At 46.9% G+C, this 20,452-nt stretch overlaps 1 protein-coding gene across 1 annotated transcript in view; it reads right to left on the bottom strand.

Moving 5' to 3' along the window:
• LOC115092047 (intraflagellar transport protein 88 homolog) overlaps positions 1-20,452 on the bottom strand; it is a 353,514-nt gene that overhangs the window by 231,938 nt on the left and 101,124 nt on the right. The window contains exons 11-13 of the mRNA XM_029602513.1: positions 13,446-13,548; positions 4,952-5,066; positions 4,639-4,870 (exon numbers count right to left, since the gene is read on the bottom strand). Coding sequence (XP_029458373.1) covers positions 4,639-4,870; positions 4,952-5,066; positions 13,446-13,548 — 450 coding nt within the window. The remainder of the gene's footprint in view (positions 1-4,638; positions 4,871-4,951; positions 5,067-13,445; positions 13,549-20,452) is intronic.

Raw genomic sequence — 20,452 nt, 5'->3', positions numbered from 1 at the left:
ATTAGGGCCGGAAGTTCATTTCTATGAAAGAACTGTAACATGGTTCGATATGGCTCCAAACCAGGAGGAATCTCCCCATCTTCCAAGGAATCAGGATCTGCCTCATCATCTGTGCCATCCGGGTCACCACTGGGTATACCCATGGCAAACCGAGGCGTGCCAATGCATTTAATCGTAGGATTGGAAGAGAGAAGGGCCACCAGCTGAGGGTCTGAACTGACAGGAGTGTGTGAAGCGGAGGACTGCACCTGAACAAAGACCTGTAAATCCTGAAAAAATTGCACCCAAGAAAAAGCAGCCAGGTCTTGACCAAACCCCAAAGGTACTGGAGTGAGCCCAACTGGACTGTCATCTCCTGCGGGGAGCCAGTCAAGGGAGTACCAAAATCTGGCGCACTTCCAGCCAAAGCCATAACCAGGCCATAAGAACATAAGAACGTAAGAAATTGCCATGCTGGGTCAAGCCCAGCATCCTGTTTCCAACAGAGCCCAAACCAGGCCACAAGAACCTGGCAAGTATCCAAATACCAAGAAGATCCCATGCTACTAATACCAGTAATAGCAGAGGCTATTCCCTAAGTCAACTTGAGTAATAGCAGTTAATGGATTTCTCCTCCAAGAACTTATCCAAACCTTTTTTGAACCCAGCTACACTAACTGCACTAATCACATCCTCTGGCAACAAATTCCACAGCTTAATTGTGCGTTAAGTGAAAAATAATTTTCTCTGATTAGTCTTAAATGTGCTACTTGCTAACTTCATGGAGTGCCACCTTCTATCCATCATCAGAATGGGAGGATCCAGGCTTAGCAAAATCCAAGGAAGACAACTCTCCCTCAGTATCTGAACAGTGCTGACAGATGTTTGAAGACAGATGAGGCTGAGAAACCCTAATATGACAGGCAACACAAAGAGAAAGGCACTTAGGCTTCTTGTTTACCTGCGCCAAGAGCGACAGTAATTGTATGTTAAAATGGCTCGGGCTTAAAAAAGTTATGCGCCTAGCTGGAGCGTATTACACGTCCAAAAAGGTTGTGCATGCAGAAGTCACGCCTAGCCTGGCGTGCACAACACATGCGCAGAGCCGACCCATTACGCACACCGACGTCCTGTAGAGGGCAGTAAGGCATGCACAGGAGCGTGTGAAAATGCCGCCACGGTCTACTATGCGGTGCGCCGAGAAAAGCCTATTGCGGCGCCAAGCCCACCAGGGCCACTCAACCCGCCAGACTGCCAAGTTCCCCTAACCCCAATGGAAGAGGGAACAATGTTGGAACGGTGTGCCAAGCATGGAGACTGAAGGAAGGCCTGACTCTGTAAATAATTTTCTATTTTTAAAAACTTACTGGAGCTCAGTGTTTACCAGCTGAGTACAGGGACGGTCTCCGGCTGCAGGGGGAGAGGGATGTGCCGTCACTGCCGCGCTCGGCCTCCAGCACCCGCTGCCTTTCAGCTGCACAAGCAGTAAAGTCCACGCCGGGAACCAGCTACCGGACCAAGGCACACCTCTGAGGGACCACTGAAATCACTTCAGGAATTTCTCAACTCGGGGAGGGACCTTTAGGTATCACCGCAGAAGAGCAGGGCTTTCATTTTTAATTTAAAATTCTCCTTTCAAAATTCACAGCAATCCCCATAGGAAGAAGCTCGTCCACCATCTGTTGGAGATGGAGAATACTGGCAGGCTGGGGTCACTGCAGGAGTATATATACTGTGATGTCAGCTTGCTCCGTCTTCATCTGTTGGCAGGGGAGCTAGCCCATTGGTCCTGAGAACATCTGTCTACATGCTAGGAAAGGAGGGATTTTTTTTTTGTTTCTAAGGACAATACAATTAGCTGGCTGGAGGAAAGAGGGATTTCTTTTTTATAAGAGCAACTTATTTTTATAAAATACATTTTTTGAACTGGCTAATTACCTTCTTAAATAGACAGGCTGCAAGGCAGACCTTATGTTAAAGACTGGATGGGGGAGGGAATATATCCTCCCCTTCCCTTGCTCTTTAATTTTTTTTTTTTGGGGGGGGGGGGATCTCCCCCCTCATCAGAACTGCAATCGGTGCATATAATTTAAGGAAGGTAGCTAGCCAGTCCCTGACACTCAAAAAGGAATATGTGAAGAGCAGAAGCAGTACAAGGCAGAAATAAGTTCTTTTGTTCAATATTCACAGAGGGAGAAAAGCGACAGACTTAAGGCACCATCATCAGAGGATTTGACCCTAATACCAACTACATTTTAGTACTAATTGATATATCTGCAGCATTCGATACTTTAAATCATAGTATCTTAATCGCCAATCTATCTCAGATTGGAATTTCTGGAACAGTACTACATTGGTTTTCAACATTCATCTCAAATCGTCCCCAGAGAATCACAATGGGAAAAGCAAAATCAGAATGGTACACCACCAAAACGGGTGTACCACAAGGTTCATCACTATCTGTGATCTTATTTAACATATATCTTTTACCGCTGTGCTGCCTTTTATCTGGACTTAATCTAAATTTCAAAATCTACACTGACGACATTCAGTTTACGGTACCTTTCTCCGACTCATGGTCGGAAACACTTTCTTCTTTATACATTTACCTAAAGACAATAAAAACTTGGTTATCCCACAATAGGCTAAAACTAAATGCTTCAAAAACAGAACTAGTATACTTATCAACAGTACCAGATTCAAATAACCAACCCCCCACAAACATTTACATTTGAAAACCAACACATACCCATAAAACAATGTGCAAAAAACCTAGGTATGATTATAGACTCCAAATTATCAATGACCACGAACATATCTGAAACAGTTAAAAAATTGTTCTTTAAACTATATATGCTCAAAAAACTCAAACCCTTACTATCACAAACCGACTACCGTACAATTACACAAGCTTTAATATTAACAAAACTGGACTATTGCAACTCTCTATACCTAGGTCTACCTCTATCAACGATACATCCACTGCAGCTTGTTCAAAGTGCTACAGCCAGAACCATTTTCAATCTATCACGAAGAGAACATATAACACCCATATTACAACAGCTTCATTGGCTACCAATATCCCACCATATTACATACAAAATCTTGTCAACAATCCATAACCTGTTAGACAATACAACTTCTGTTTGGCTTTGCTCTTTACTACATATATACAGACCATTCAGACAACTTTGATCCATGGACAAATATATTTTGGAGATTCTCTCAATCAGAACAGTAAGTTTAACAGTAACCCGAAAACGGGCCTTTTCCGTGGCAGGTCCAACTCTGTGGAACGCTCTCCCTGAACACATCTGTTTGACTGCAAACTCTAAAGATTTTAAGAAGAAACTGAAAACTCACCTGTTTAACAGTGCATACAATATACAATTATAGTAGTAATGACAGTACATCCACTAATATTGCCAATCAAGACAAAATTAATAATCTGCTTTTTAATGTTTTTACTTGTTATTTTTCTGTGAATGTTTTGACAATTGATATTATGAATGTAACATTGTAAACCGCCTAGACGGGCATATATATGCCTCATTTGCGTGGCATATAAAAACTTTTAAATAAATAAATAATAAATAAATAAATAAGGCTGGTATGATGGGGTTTGTATCTCAGACGGGTGGAAATAGGTCAGAGATGCAGAGGAGTTAGTCAGCCCGAGACACAGAGAGCACTGTAAAGAAAACCATAGTCATGTTTGATATTCTGTATTCTGAATGCTGCAGTAACCAAATTTTAAACTAAATAAAATGTTGAGGGAGAGCAATTTTGAGCCATCCAATTTACCTGCATAAACGGCTTTGACAATCAATCTCATGAAATATTCCTTAGAGAGCAAGGGATGACCTTACCACTGAAAAGAGACACAGTACTTCTCTGGCCACACCAAATCAAATATTTATTCCTAGTTAACCTCAATATCTCTGTGTATATGTTTTCATACATTACTGAATTTGGCAGATTCAAGTCCAAAATAAGTTTTAATAAGTCATTCAAATAAAAAAAAGATACTTATAGCTCTGTTTTACCATGATCTTGATGTCATACATAAAGGGGTAGATTTTAAAAGCTCGCACGCGGGCGTACATGTGTGTACGCTACCCGGCACGCACATATGTACTCCTGATTTTATAACATGCGCGTGCATATTATAAAATCCGGGGTCGGCGCACGCAAGGGGGCGCACAATTGTGCACGCCGAGCCCGCTCCAAGCCGTGCTGCCTTCCCCCTTTCCCTCCCAGGCCGCTCCGAAATCGGAGCGGACACGGAAGGAACTTCCCTACCCCCCACCCCACCTTCCCTTCCCTCCCTCTACCTCCCCTGCCCTTTCCCCCCTACCTTTGATGATTTATTTTTTTTTAATCACAAAACTTACTTACTGGGGCTGAAGTAAGTTGTGCTCGCTGGCCAACTGCCAGCGCGAGATCCTTGGCACAGCAGCAAATATGGCTGCTGTGCTGGGAGCCTGACCCCGCCCCCTCCCCCGCCCCTTTTTGCAAGCCCCTGGACTTACATGCATCCCGGGGCTTTACGCGCATCGCCGGGCCTTTTTAAAATAGGCCCGGAACATGTAACCCTTTTAAAATCCGGCCCAAAAAGTCTTCCACAAAACAACCAAACATATAACTTTGTTCACTTACATTTGGGGAAATATATTTATCATCATCGTCAATTCCCAATGGAACACTAATCAGTTTCTGAAAAGCTTTCTTCATTTTTTCTCGGTCTCCAGTAGCAAAATAGCAAAGAATCAAGTTAAAGCCAGCCTTCACATTTGGAAATTCACTCATAATATGCTCAAATGTATTTATTGCATCCGAGTACTGGCCAGTTTTAACAAATGCAACTCCAATGTTCTGCATGATTTTAACCCTAATGGGAGAATAAGAATTGTTAGCTCTCATCTTCCTTGCATGAAAATTAGTCACAGTGTCTATGGAAATATAAACTCACCTCATTTCTTTATGTGTGCTTGGAATCTGATCCAGAGCCATTCGATAGAATTTTATTGCTTTTGAGTAGTTTCCTTGTTTTAAATAAATATTTGCCATGTTCACTTTGAGTCTTCCTAAAAAATATAAACAGAGTGAATGAAAGCTATTTCATGTTGAAGTTCTCTGTTTTGTGGATGTGGATTTGATTGATCTCCTTTACAAATTCATGCACAAAGCAAGTTACAAATTCAGGTACAATAAGTAGGTCCCTGCCCCTGAGGGTTTACAATCATGCAAGTTGATGCAGAAAGGTGCGTTCAGTTGAATGCAGCAAAGAGTTTTGCATGCAGAAAATGTGAGTTCCTAAAGGAAAATTGGTTCTTACCTGCTAATTTTCGTTCCTGTAGTACCACGGATCAGTCCAGACCATGGCTTGAGCCTCCTGTCCAGCAGGTGAGGACAGACCAAAACTGTGAGGGTATCCTATATCAGGACAGAGCCTACCCTACACTCCTTCAGTATAAAGTACTTTCAAAGCAGATATAACTTCCCAAAGATCAAGCAAGCAATAAGAAAAAACTAACAAATTGAACAAGTGAACAATTGAAAGGATTCTGTATGAATAAAAACGCTCTTGCATACAATTTTATTTTCATCTGTTAAATGCTTCCGGTGCCTTTAGTAATAGTAGACAACAAATCAGATAATTGAAAAAACCTGCAGAAAAAAAACAGAACATTCGAGCGGACGTATCAGATCTAGTACGGGCAGGTGTCTGGACTGATCCATGGTACTACAGGAATGAAAATTAGCAGGTAAGAACCAATTTTCCTTTCCCTGTACGTACCTGGATCAGTCCAGCCCGTGGGATGTATCAAAGCTTCCCTAAACAGGGTGGGACCGAGATAGTCCTGCTCGAAGAACCTGCCGCCCGAAGGAGCCAAAAACTGGAGTATGCACATCCAGACGGTAATGACGAGCAAATGTATGCAGAGATTTCCAAATAGCTGCCCTACATATTTCCTGCGGAGAGACCGATTGACTCTCCGCCCAAGAAGTAGCCTGAGACCATAAGGAATGAGCTTTTAAGCCTTCCGGCACGGGCCAACCCTTACAGAAGTAAGCCAACGCAATGGCCTCCTTTAGCCAACTCGCAATAGTAGCCTTTGAAGCCTTAATACCTTTATTTTGTCCACTCCACAGAACAAACAAGTGGTGAGAGACCCGGAACTCATTTGTAACCTGAAGGTAACTCAGTAAGACCCGTTTCATATCGAGGCGCCGCAGATCACCCCAGTTGTATTTGCTATGAAGAAAAAGCTGGAAGTTCCATGGATTGATTGACATGAAAAGAAGACATGACCTTTGGCAAGAAAGAGGGTACCATCTTAAGGGAAAGCCCTGAATCCGAGGAACGTAGAAAAGGCTCTCTGCACGACTACGCTTGGAGCTCTGAGATTCTTCTGGCTGAACAAATGGACACCAAGAAGACGGTTTTGAGAGTCAAATTCTTGGGCGTAGCCCTCCTTAAGGGCTGAAAAGGAGCTTCGCAGAGAACCCGGAGAACCAAGTTAAGACTCCACGAGGGACAAGTAACCCGGACTGGAGGATTCAAGTGCTTGGCTTCCTTGAGGAAACGGACGACATCCGGATGAGCCACCACTGAATAACCGTCAATGGTGCCTAAGAGGGAACCGAGAGCGGAGACCTGCACTCGCAAGGTACTGAATGACAACCCCTTGGCGAGACCGTTCTGGAGAAAAGAAAGGACCTGGGAAACAATTAAACTCTGGAATTTGTTGCCAGAGAATTTGTTGCCAGAGAATGTGGTTCGTGCAGTTAGTATAGCTGTGTTTAAAAAAGGATTGGATAAGTTCTTGGAGAAGAAGTCCATTACCTGCTATTAAGTTCACTTAGAGAATAGCTACTGCCATTAGCAATGGTTACATGGAATAGACTTAGTTTTTGGGTACTTGCCAGGTTCTTATGGCCTGGATTGGCCACTGTTGGAAACAGGATGCTGGGCTTGATGGACCCTTGGTCTGACCCAGTATGGCATTTTCTTATGTTCTTATGTTCTTATGAAACCGGAGCCTTACAAGCCGAGATACCCGAGGCGACACATGCATTTTCAAAAACCTTCCATACTCGGACATAAGCAAGCGAGGTAGTCGGCTTCCTGGCCCGCAATAGAGTGGATATAACTTCTTCTTTATATCCCTTCTTTCTCAATCTCCACCGTTCAAAAGCCAGGTCGCTAGACAGAAGCAATCCGCCTGATCGAAAAATACGGGACCCTGCCGAAGAAGATGGGAAAGACGACCGAGGCGTAGGGGACTGCCCGTGGCTAAATTCATGAGGTCCGCAAACCACGGTCTGAGAGGCCATTCCAGAGCCACTAGAATGACAGGCCCGCGATGAAGCTCAATTCTACCTCCCCTGCCCACTAACGGCCAGTGAGGGAACATGTACAGAAGAATGTCACGGGCCAAGGAAGGACCAGGGTATCCACCCCTTCTGTGCAATGTTCCTGTCTGCGGCTGAAGAACAAGGAGCTTTCGCATTGGTCATGGTGGACATCAGATCCAAGTGAGGGGGACCCCACCTGCGGATGATCAGGTTCATCGCTGCATCTGACAATTCCCACTCGCCTGGGTTTAACTTCTGGTGACTGAGGAAATCTGCTTGAACGTTCTCCTTCCCCACAATATGGGATGCCGCTAAGCGCTCTAGGTGACGTTCTGCCCATGCGAAGAGCCTGCTGGCTTCCAGAGCGACTAGGCGACTCCTGGTGCCCCCTTGTCGATTGATGTAGGTTACAGTGGTGGAATTGTCTGACAGGACCCGCACCGCCTTGTGGAGGAGTAGGGGAAGGAAGGCCTTGAGAGCCAGTCAGACCGCTCGAGCTTCCAGTCGATTGATGTGCCAGCGAGATTGGATCAGCGACCAATACCCCTGAGCAGACTGGGTCTGGCATACAGCTCCCCAGCCGGAGAGGCTAGCGTCCGATGTTACCACAAACCACTGCGGTATCAGAAGGGACATCCCCTTCTGAAGATGGGCAGGCGATAGCCACCAATGCAATTCTGCAACGGGAGACTCAGAGAGCGGCAGGGGCGTCTGAAACTGTTCAGATACCGGTTTCCAGCGTGATAGCAAGGCTTTCTGTAACGGAAGCATATGTGCAAAAGCCCAGGGGACCAGATCGATAGTGGAAGCCATGGACCCCAGAACCTGGAGATAATCCCAGGCAGTTGGCAGGGCAAGAGAGAGAAAATTGCGCACTTGGCCCCTGAGTTTGAGCGATCGGTCCTCCGGAAGAAACACCCTGCCTACTCGAGCGTCGAATCGCACCCCCAGGAATTCCAATGTCTGGGAGGGTTGAAGCTTGCTCTTGGGAAAGCTGTTGACCCACCCCAGAGAGGTCAGACCCGACAGGACCTTGCTGACCGCCAGCTGGCAAAGAGACTTTGATTTGGCCCAGATGAGCCAATCGTCCAGGTAAGGATGGACTAGGACTCCGTCTTGATGCAGGGTGGACGCCACTCCCACCATTACCTTGGTGAAAGTGCGCGGCGCCGTGGCAAGACCGAAGGGGAGTGCTCGAAACTGAAAATGTTGGCCCAGTATCTCGAACCGAAGATACCGCTGGTGATCGCAGCGAATTGGGATGTGTAAGTAGGCCTCTGTCAGATTGAGCGAGGCCAAGAATTCTCTAAATCGAACTGCCGCTATCACCGCCCTTAAGGTTTCCATCCGAAAATGGGGAACTGAGAGCCCGGTTGACATGCTTGAGATCCAAAATTGGACGAAAGGAGCCCTCTTTTTTGGGCACGACGAAGTAGATGGAATATTGGCCGAACCCTTGTTTTTCCACTGGGACTGGACTGTGGCCCCCAGTTCCAGCAGCCTGCGCAGGGTTTGTTCGACCACAGGCCCCTTTAGACTTCCGCAGGGGGAGACCAGGTGAAGATCCGGTAGGTCTCGAGCAAATTCTTAAGCGTAGCCTTTTTCTATCACCTCTAGGACCCACTGGTCTGTCATTATGGTGGCCCATTCCCCGAGAAACTGGGTCAGTCGTCCACATAAGTCTCGAACGGAGGAATGAGCAGGTCCCATCTCATTGAGAGGAGGACTTGGTGACCGAGTGTTGCTGGCTACTATCCCTGAAAGGCCGACGTCCCCGAAAGGAATGAGGCCAGGATTGAGATCGGGAAGCATTAACCCTCGAGAATGAGCCCCTTGCCCTGGTGGATAAATGGCATTGCCCCCTAAATCTAGTGCAAGAGGGTAAGAAGGACTTAGACTGTTTTGGGTGGTCCTCCGGCAACTTATGAACCTTATTTTCTCCCAGTGATTTGATAAGTTGCTCTAGGTCCTCACCAAAAAGCAACTGGCCCTTGAAGGGAAGGGTTCCCAACTGCACTTTGGAAGAGGCGTCTGCAGACCAATTTCTCAGCCTGGCAGACACCGCGAAGACCTTTGCCTTGGCTGCCCTTGCAGAAGATTGTACAGGGCGTCCGCCCCATACGCAATCGCTCCCTCCAAGCGATCCGTCTGCTCCGCCTCTGCAGATGGAAGGTCTTGGGTGCTGAGTAATTGCTGAACCCACCTGAGGCTTGCCCGCTGCATGAGACTGCTACAGATTGTCGCCCGAGCTCCCAAGGACATGACCTCAAATATGCATTTGAGGTAAAATTCCAACTTGCGGTCCTGGACATCCTTTAGAGCCGTAGCCCAACCACTGGGATGGTGGTGTGCTTGGTAACTGCCATGAAAGAGGAATCTACCTTGGGCATCTTAAGTAGATTCAAGCAGTCCTCAGGAAAGGGGTAGAGCTTGTCCATAGCCCTCCCCACTCGGAATCCCACCTCAGGGGACTCCCATTCCCTAAGGAGCATCAGCTTATGCATAGGGTGAAAAGGAAATGTACATGGAAGAGCCCTAAGTCCCACCAGGACCGGGTCCATTTTGGCAGGCATTGCGGCCGTAACTGTATCCGCTGGGGGCAGCTCAATTCCCAGTTCTTGCAAAATGAAGGGAATAAATGGCTCTAGTTCCTCCTTTTGAAATAACCATAGGACCAGAGGATCGTCCCCCTCAGGGGGGGGGGGGGAGGGGGGTAGCAAGCAGTGGGTCAACATCCAGATCTGGAATAGGGACCGGCGGCGGCTGTGGCGGATCTGGAGGCGGCGGGGCCCCCGGGACCACCCTAACCCTAACCAAGCCCTGGCCCTCCGGTGCCTTCAGAGGTTGCGGAGCAGAATTCGCAGGTTTTTTGGTGGGGGGGGTCCAGGGATGGATCTTCCTCCTGCTGTACGCTGGCTAAATAGGACTTGTGCATAAGAAGCACAAACTCCGCGGAGAAACAAGACTTAGACTTCCCGAGGGAGAAGGGTAGGAGGGGGGTATGGAAAGGTCAGGCACCCCCTCCAGGGCATGAGGGGGGCTCAAATCCGGAGAAGAAACTAAAAAATCGGGCTCATCTTCCTCCTGCACATCCGGGTCTGCATTTGAGCCTGCTTTCAAGATGTCCCCCGTTCCCGTGGTTTTCTGGGCCAGGAACGGTCTGGCCACGCGGCGGGGAACTCGCCCCCGGGTCGCTGTGGGCAAGGGGACCAAGGAGCGACGTTCCCCACCCGGTAGGCACCCTGAACAGAGGCCTTCGCGGGAAAAAAGTGTGGGAGACTCTCCACATGCTTTACAGGCACTGGAATGGGGCATCAGCAATGAAGAAAAAAAATCGCTAAAAAAGTAAAAACAGTTGAGCTGTGCAGGGCTGAAGTCGGTCAGCGGAGGCAGTGACTGAACTCTGCCGGAGCTGTCCACAGTTCTTAAAAAGTAACAAATACAAGTAACAAATACAGCCCTGCTTGTACCTTTTTTTTTTTTTAAACTGCTCAGCTAAGCCAGGGGAAAAACACTCCCTGAGAGGGTACTGTTTTACAGTGGACAGCTAGATAATGTGGGAGGGACTGGATCACCAGTATCACCCCAGATGGTCACCAGGAAAAAGGGGCCTAGGATGGGCAAGCCCCCCTCCCCCCCCACCAGGCTCCCAGCAGAGTGAAGAGACTGAACTGTCTCTGTGAGGAAAAAAAGGGAGAAAACTTTCAAAGGCCTCTTTTTTTTTTTTTAAACAATAATTTAATACTTGCTTTATCCAGACCAAAAGTAAAGAAAATCCCCTCAGGGAAACTAAGGGAAGAAGAAGAAGGGGAACAGTAGGTTCAGCTGCCTGCACCTGCTGGAGACAGACGAATAATGAAGGGATGTAGGGTAGGCTCTGTCCTGATATAGGATACCCTCACAATTTTGGTCTGTCTCCACCTGCTGGACAGGAGGCTCAACCCATGGTCTGGACTGATCCGGGTACGTACAGGAAAATTAGAGTAATGCTTAATGCCCTCGCATTGATATCCATTGCAAATGAGGGCATTAAGCAGGACTCCTTGATGCAGAGAGACTGTGTTTGGCCAGCGCATCTTTTTTTTAGTACTGCAAACTTAACTCCTCGGTCAGAGCTGGAGTTATGTTTCCAGTGCTACTAAAAAAAAAAAAAAAAAAAAGGAAAAAAAAAGACAAAAAAAGAAAAAAATAGCCAGGAACACTCTGGGCAGCCACCATCACTTAACTGGATAAGTATTGACTTATCCAGGTAAGTGGCGGCGGTGGCTGCCAGTACTTAACTGGACAAGTATTGACTTATCTGAGTAAGTAGCGGCAGCTGCTGCTGCAACTTAGCCAGATAAAAACTGATTAAAGTACTTATCCGGCTAAGTAGAGGTAATCCACACCAGATAGCTGGATAAATCATTATTTTTTGGACAAAGTGGTGGTGGCAGCTACTGCCACTTACCCGGATAATGGCCTGTCAGTGATGCCTCCCCCCTTCCTGAGTTAAAATGTACATCTGGCCTATGCCGAACTGACATTTTAAAGTTTATGTGCATTTTTTTTTAACTCTTGATGCATTTGCATAACATTAGCTTACTGCAACAGGAGTTAAAAAATATTTTAAGCTGAGTGTTAAAACTGTGCGTGGAAATCAAGGGGTCGATTTAAAAAAAAACAAAACATGAGGGCGTCCATGTGTGTGCGGTTCCCAGTGTGCACACATGGACGTGGCTATTTTATAACACATGCGCGTTATAAAATACGATATCCGCGGGCACGTGCCGGCAGATATCTGTCAAGCACGCAATGAGAAAGGATCTTAAAAAAATACACCGAGTGACGCAGATAGGCCTTTCCCAGTTCCAATTAAGGAGCGGACTGGGAAGGAACTTCCCTAAACCTTACCCTATCCTTGCTCCCTCTTCTCCCCAACTCCTAAATTATACCTACCTAATCCCTTTTTTTTTTTTTTTTTTTAAATACTTACTTGGAGCCATATCGTCTGTGTGCCGGCTGGCTGCAGGTGCATTCTTTCCCAGGTCAGCAGCTAAAGGTGCTGTCCTGGCCTGGTCCCTGCCCCTCCCTGCTCCCTGGCCTGCCCATTTGGAGAGGCCCGGCATTTTGTCGCGTAATGGGGGTTATGCACATGGCCAGGCCCTTCCGAAAATATGCGCAGCACGCGCAAAGCCCAGCCACACGCGTAACCCCCGTTATTTATGCGTGTGGCCCTTTTAAAATCAGCCCACAAGGGTATAAAGTTTTAATGTTCAGCTACCTGCATCGCCACCACTATCACAGGAAAAAAGTAGAAAGGCAATACTTCCCTGCTCAGTCGGGATAGTCCAATGCAGAGCTGTCAGCGGAATCAGCGCTGCCTCATGGAGGATGAATGATCTGGACCACCAGATATACAACCCCACGGAATCTAGGACCAAACTTCCATCAAGGATCACCAACCCCCTGCTCATTCACCTCAAACCAGGAAGGATGGCCCCACCAGTACCTACCAAGCCCCTGGAAGGAACTGGAAACCTATCTTCTTGTTACTTTCATTTCTTTTTTTATTCCAGACTGCAGGTTTTACACCACTATCATCTGCTAGAGACAGAGAAATACTGAGGGACTGCAGGTGGCATACTAGGTTATATGGCAGCATCAGTGAAACCTTTCTCTGTCTCCTTCTGCTGGCAGGGAGGCAAAACCCAGGAGTCTGGACTGATCTGGGGTATGACAGGAAACTGTTTATGTAAAGTGGAAAAACATTCATTATCAAATAATGCTAATTTTTTTATTATTTTAAAATAGTAAAATAAAAGCAGCAGTTTCAGTCAGCCATCATAACTTTTATGGTTCTGTTATGACAGCCACACTGTTTTATATTTTCAGGTAATATCTTTTGCTCATTTGAATTCTGATCTGAAGAAGCCAATTTTAATTCTCTTAAGCTAATCAAGAAAAGTAGTGTTAGTCCAATAAAAAGCAATCATTTGATATATATTTTGTGTACCTTTATTTCTGCAAAGGTAAATGGTCATTAAAAAAACCACTGAAATTTAAGAGCAAATTCTTCCACATACCATCAATATCTGATGAAAGACATTTGCATGTGTAATTACCTGCATTGCTGAACATCTTATTTTTCACTATGACTTGGTAAGTATTGAGTGCCTCAGCATGCATATCATTCGCTGAATACTGGCTGGCTAGGTTGAAAAGGACCTAGAGAAGAATAAATAACTGAAAACACTGGAAACACATAGATGTATACAATAGAAAAGTTTTAAAATCTCCTCTACGATGCATAGTTAAGTTTTTGTGATACTGTCTACATATATCCATGTTCTTTAGTTTCTGCAGAACATGCACCTTATTTGCATCTCATTAACATTGGCTGTTAGTACATGTGATAACATACATAAATGTTTTTAACTGCCAATGTTAGCAGATTTTAGTACATCAGCCCCCAGATATCAGAAAATGAAGATAATTATATTGCAGCATATAGCAAATGTTGCTTACCTGTAACAGGTGTTCTCACAGGACAGCAAGATGTTAGTCCTCACAAATGGGTGACATCATCAGGATGGAGCCCAATCACGGAAAACTTCTGTCAAAGTTTCCAGAACTTTGACTGGCCCCTACTGGGCATGCCCAGCATGGCACTAACCCTGCAGCCAGCAGGGGTCCCCCTTCAGTCTTATTTGAAAGCTACAGGCAGTGCCGAAAAATAAAATAACAAAATGTTACGAACCCAACACCGCGGGGCGGCGGGCGGGTTTCGTGAGGACTAACATCTTGCTGTCCTGTGAGAACACCTGTTACAGGTAAGCAAAATTTGCTTTCTCACAGGACAAGCAGGGTAGTAGTCCTCACAAATGGGTGAGTACCGAGCTGAGGATGTCCGAAAATGCACCAAATGTACCCAATGGCGTGCAACAGGCACAACAACTGGGGTGGAATTTGGTAGAGGGCATCCTGAACCCCACCGGGCAGGCGGAAGGGTGTAGGTACGTCACGTTGGAAATAGGTTACGCAGGACAGACTGGCCGAAGATGGAATCTTGTCTTCCGGCTTTGTCCAAGCAATAGTGGGCTGCGAAGGTATGGAGAGAGCTCCAGGTGGCAGCCCTACAAATGTCAGGAAGCGGCACCGATCGGAGGTGTGCTACTGAAGTCGCCATGGCCCTCACAGAGTGTGCTTTGACACGGTCTTGAAAAGGAATGCCTGCTTGCTGATAGCAAAGAGATATGCAGTCCACCAACCAGGAGGAGAGAGTCTGCTTACCCACAGGTTGCCCTAATTTATTGGGATGGAAAGAGACGAATAACTGAGTACTCTTCCTGTGGGCAACTGTACGGTCTAGGTAGAATGCTAGAGCCCGTTTAGAGTCAAGGGTATGCAGAGCCTGTTCCCCTGGATTGGAATGGGGCCTGGGAAAGAAGGTAGGTAGTATGATGGATTGATTAATGTGAAACTCCGAAACTACCTTAGGTAAAAATTTAGGGTGAGTGTGGAGTACCGCCCGGTCCTGCAGGAGTTTAGTGTAAGGCGGATAGGTAACTAGCGAGCTGCGAGCTGAAGTGATAGCCAAAAGGAAAATCCGTCGTTTTGAGTGATCAGATGCGGGTCCATTCCCAAGGGAATGTGCCTGCGGATGGAGAGATCCTGAAGTATAGGAAACCACACTTGGCATGGCCAGTGAGGTGCTATCAGGATCATGGTTCCCTTGTCCTGACGTAGCTTCACAAGAGTCTTCGAAAGAAGAGGAAGTGGAGGGAATGCATAGAGCAGACCGGTTGCCCACGAGAGGGAGAATGCATCTCTGGCCTGAGAGCGATCGCACCGAATGAGGGAGCAGTAGTTGTCCACTTTGTGGTTCTGAGGGGACGCAAAGAGGTCTGTCTAGGGGTATCCCCATTGGCGAAAGATTGAAGTCGCTACCAAGGAGTTGAGAGACCACTCGTGTGGCTGGAAGACACGACTCAGTTTGTCTGCCAAGACATTGTCCACTCCCGGCAAGTAGGTGGCCCTGAGGTACATCAAGTGGGAGAGCGCTTCCGACCAAATCTGCGCAGCTTCCTGACACAGAAGGAAGGAGCCTGTGCCTCCCTGCTTGTTGATGTACCACATGGCCACCTGGTTGTCCGTCTGAATCAGGATGACGTGATTTGACAGGTGTTCCTGAAAAGCCCTGAGAGCATATCGCATTGCTCGAAGTTCTAGGAAGTTTATTTGATGTTTGGCTTCCTCTGGAGACCAAGACCCTTGTGTCTGTAGATTGTCCACGTGGGCTCCCCACCCGAGGTTGGAAGCGTCGGTGGTGAGAATGAGTTGAGGATCTGGCACTTGAAAGGGCAGACCCTGGAGGAGATTGTTGAGATTTTTCCACCAGGCGAGAGACAGACGGAGTGAGTCGGTGATGTGGACAATGGTCGACAGAGGCTGAACAGCTTGAATCCATTGTGACCTCAGAGTCCAATGCATGAGTCTCATGGCTAGGCGGGCCATTGGTGCGACATGGACTGAGGATGCCATGTGTCCTAAAAGGACGAGGAATTGGCGAGCTGTTGCTGTATGCTGAGACTGCAACTGGTGAGCTAGAGACACGAGAGTTAGAGCTCGTTGTTGGGGGAGAAAGGCTTTTGCCTGCAAGGTGTCCAAGTCTGCCCCAATGAACGACAAGGTTTGAGATGGGACTTAATAGGATTTTTCGTAATTGACGAGAAATCCTAGAGAAATTAGAGTGTGTAGGGTCAAATTGAGGGACGACCGAGTGGCTCACTGGGTTGGAGCCCTGATTAACTAGTCGTCCAGATAGGGGTAGACGTGAACACCTTCTCTCCTGAGAAAAGCTGCGACAACCACGAGACATTTGGTAAAGACTCATGGTGCCGATGCTAGGCCGAACGGAAGCACGCGATATTGATAGTGCTTTGGGCCTACTAAGAACCTGAGGTACTTGCGATGAGCTGGAGTTATCGCAATATGTGTGTATGCGTCCTGAAGGTCCAAAGAGCAGAGCCAGTCTCCTCTTTGCAGAAGAGGTAGAAGCGAGCCCAAGGTTACCATCTTGAACTTTTCTTGCTGTAGATACTTGTTGAGAGCACGTAGGTCCAGAATTGGATGAACTCCCCCGGATTTTTTGGGGATCAAAAAGTACTGGGAATAGAACCCTAGGCCTTGCTGCAAGAGTGGGACGGGTTCTATTGCTCTTAACTGGAGAAGAAGGGAAACCTCCTGCTCCAGAAGGACAGAATGGTCGGCTACTCTCCAAGCTTGCAGAGGTGGTGAGTCCGGTGGAAGAGCAAGAAAGTTTAGGTGGTAACCCTGAGCAACGATTGCTAGCACTCATTAGTCGGTTGTGATTGATTGCCACATGCCGTGAAAGTGGCACAATCGACCTCCCAATGGTATGCTTGGCAGAGTAATCAGGCTGCTGCTCTCCAAGTGAAAGTCAAAAACCTGAAGCAGGCCCCGGCTGGGGAGCAGCTTGCGGCTTTTGCTTTCGGGCCTGGCGAGGCTGAGGTTTTTGAGAAGGTCTCGTAGTTCGGGACCTTGCTGATGGAGGATAGTACTTCCTTGGACAGAAGAATGACTTCTTAGAGTCCTTCCTAAAGGGCTGTCTTGAGGGGAAGTCGGAAGGTATCGATGAGAGCTGTTTAAGGGTCTCATGATGTTCCTTTAATTCAGCCACTATTTGCTGGATCTGTTCACAGAACAGATTGTCTCCTACACATGGTAGGTCAGATAGCCTGTCTTGTACTTCTGGCCGAAAGTCAGAAGATTTGAGCCAGGCCCATCGTCTTGCACAAATGGCAGCTGCAGACACTCTAGTAGAGGTGTCGAAGATATCGTAAGCTGTTCTTATCTCATGCTTTCCTGCTTCAAACCTCTTGTTGACAAAGATTTGAAGCTGTTGTTGGAATTGTTCAGGCAGGGTTTCAGAGAAGTCCTGTATCTGCTTGAAAATGACCCTATTGTATTGGGTCATATACAGCTGGTAAGCAGCAATTCTGGAAATGAGCATGGCCCCTTGGAACACTCGTCGACCAATATTGTCTAGGAACTTGTGTTCCTTAACAGGAGGGGTAGATGAGTGAGGCTTCGTCCTTTTTGCTTTCTTTTGAGCCGATTCCACCACAACTGAGTGGTGGTCGAGCTGAGATTTTTGAAAGCCGAGGGCTGACTGTACTAAATAGGTAGTGTCAGCTTTTCTGTGGACTGGGGCAATGGATCCTGGGTTTTCCCAATTCTTTTTGAGGAGGTCAAGAAGAACTTGATGAACAGGAATAGAAGTGATCACTTTAGGGGCATCCAGGAATTGGAGGAGCTCCAGCATCTGATGCCTATCATCCTGCTCTGTCTGAAGCTGAAAGGGGACCAACTCAGACATTTCCTTCACAAAATTAATGAAAGAAAGGTCCTCTGGAGGAGAACGCTTTCTACCTTCAGTAGGAGAGAGAGGTGAAGGTAAGTCATCTGTGTCTGTGGAAGTATCATCACCCCAGGTGTCATAAGGATCAGCAGACTGACCTGTAGGACGAGAAAGGGGTTGGATACCCGAAGGCCCCAGCTGAGGTTCTGAGAAAAATCGAAGGAATCACCGGGGGCACCGTGGACGGCCTGGAAGGCATCGGTGCCGGTATCGAAGGCATCGATGGCGCCGATGTGCGTATCGCTCCCGATGAATCTGTGGCGAGGGACGAAATGGCATCGATGGCTGAGGCAATACTCCCGAAGGAGGAATGCGGAATGGTGTTTCTCCTCCCGATGAAGCTGTTAACGGGGAGCGCACCGGAGCCATTGGAGACCCGGGAATCACCGGTGGAAGGGCGGTCATGAGCGCCTCCATCCGGGATAGCAGCGGTGCCAGCGCTGCTGTCATCGGGTCGGTGGCTGGTTCCACTCTCGGTGCCGGTGTCGGTGCCGGAGGAACCTGGAGCCGTTGCATCACCTTGGACCAGCCGATCCAGTTCTTCCCGGAGACCCGGAGCAAGCAGCTCGGCTCCGTGATGGAAGAGGGAGGCGGAGGCACAGTCGGAGGGACCACCTTTACAGGCGGAATCGCGACTCCCAAACCCGTATTGGGTGAGGGTGGCCTCGATGTCCCGGTCGCAGGAATGGTCGATGCCATTTCTGGATGGGGCTTCTTCGATGGTGGCTCGGACGGTGGCGAGGTCGATGATTTCACTCCCTCGATGGTCCAAGACTTAAGATGGCGATGTTTCTCCCTACGATCCCCTCGATCTTGAGGGGGAGTAACAGGAGTCGATGGCCGTGAAGACGTCGATGGCGGACGGTCACCGGACAGAGGTCGATGCTGGTGCGACTTCAACGATGCCAGTTCCGATGACATCGATGCGATGGACGGCATTGGGGTGTGAGAACGGAAGAGGAGTCCCATCTTCTCCATTCTGGCTTTGCAACCTTTTGGTGTCATGAGGGCACATTTGGTGCAAGTCAGGACATCATGCTCAAGGCCTAAACACAGTACACAGTCACCATGAGGGTCTGTGATAGACATGGTGCGAGTACAGTCTGGGCACCGACAAAACCCCGACGCCATGGCCATAGAAAAAAATCGAGCCGCGGTACAGTCGATGGCCAGTAGGCAGGGAGGGCCAAACTCGACGGTAATCGACAGAAAACGGGTAAAAACTTACCGGAGTACCGCGGCCTAAGAAAAGTTAGAGGAGGGACCCCTGTGGGGCAATTTAAGTTTAATTAACTCCATGAGGAAAATTCCTGTCAGGAATCTCTTCAGAGCTCCTAAACCGTGAGGCTACTGCTGCGTGGAAAAAAGAAGACTGAAGGGGGACCCCTGCTGGCTTCAGGATTAGTGCCATGCTGGGCCAGTCAAAGTTCTGGAAACTTTGACAGAAGTTTTCTGTGATTGGGCTCCATCCTGATGATGTCACCCATTTGTGAGGACTACCATCCTGCTTGTCCTGTGAGAAACTATAATACCTACTTACAGACCTCACAATGGAAGAACCATTTATATTGAAAACAAAATATTGTAGTGCACAAGAGGTAATTTTCAGAGAGAGAAGCAGGGGTTGTGCATGTACAAATGTATGCACATATATGCTATTTTATAAATCTTGAGAGTACACATGTACTTGCTGTGTCATGTATAAATGTTTACAAGGAAAAAAGGGGCAGTTTAGAGCAGTGGTCCCCAACCTTTTTTGCACCAGGGACCGGCTTCAAGCAAGACCATTTTTCCATGGCCCGGCAGGGCGGGGCTTTGGTCATATGGGGGCGGGGTTATGGATGGGGTTGGATTTTAGTGCATACTTATTTAATTATGACATTTATAAATCCTGCACCTCCAGTTCTCTAACTCTGTGCATCCACTGAAATTCCCCCACAGAATAGAGCTTGGATGTTTCCCTTACAGCTCATCATACTAAAAGATATTTTCAAATTCTGGTGTCACCTCACAGTAACAGCAGCACAAACACCTTCCACTGCCAGACACATTGTGAACTAACACAAAACCCCACAAAAAAAAAAAAGATACTCAAAATCTATACTGCAATCCCATCGTAACATAACAGTAACAACACCAAGGACTCAAACAACAAAAACCCTACCTGTGAATAAGCAAGGGTAAATATTATACTGGGTCCTAGGATAACAATACACCACCTACTGAGGAAACAAAACAAACCCGATTGCTATAGATCCCTATACAGACACTACATGCTAGCAAAATCTCTCATCATGGTCACACTCGCAGAGCAGAGACAGACCCTCACCAAATACAGAATACAAAATAAAGGAGCACAAATTAGAAAAAACTGAAATGGAAACTTCAAGAAGCCAGACTCTGTGTATTAACAATGGAAAAACAGAATCACCATTCCTCATAAAACAAATAAAATCAAGAAACTTAAAGCATCAGTTATAATAGTAAAACTATATTAATAAAAGAATACATTAAAACTACTGATAAATAGAATTTCTATTAATTAAAATCATATACATTTTTTACAATTTCCCAAACACCAATAAAATATTTCAAAACAGCACATATATCAAATAACACACAATAATTAAAACTAATAAGGATTTTAAAAAGCCCCTGCTGTCCATACATGGGAGTTCTTGATTTCCA

Source organism: Rhinatrema bivittatum, chromosome 5 (assembly GCF_901001135.1).
Source record: "Rhinatrema bivittatum chromosome 5, aRhiBiv1.1, whole genome shotgun sequence".
NCBI lineage: Eukaryota > Metazoa > Chordata > Amphibia > Gymnophiona > Rhinatrematidae > Rhinatrema > Rhinatrema bivittatum.
Note: the sequence above shows the minus strand (reverse complement) of the source record. Positions and strands in the feature narration are given on the sequence as shown.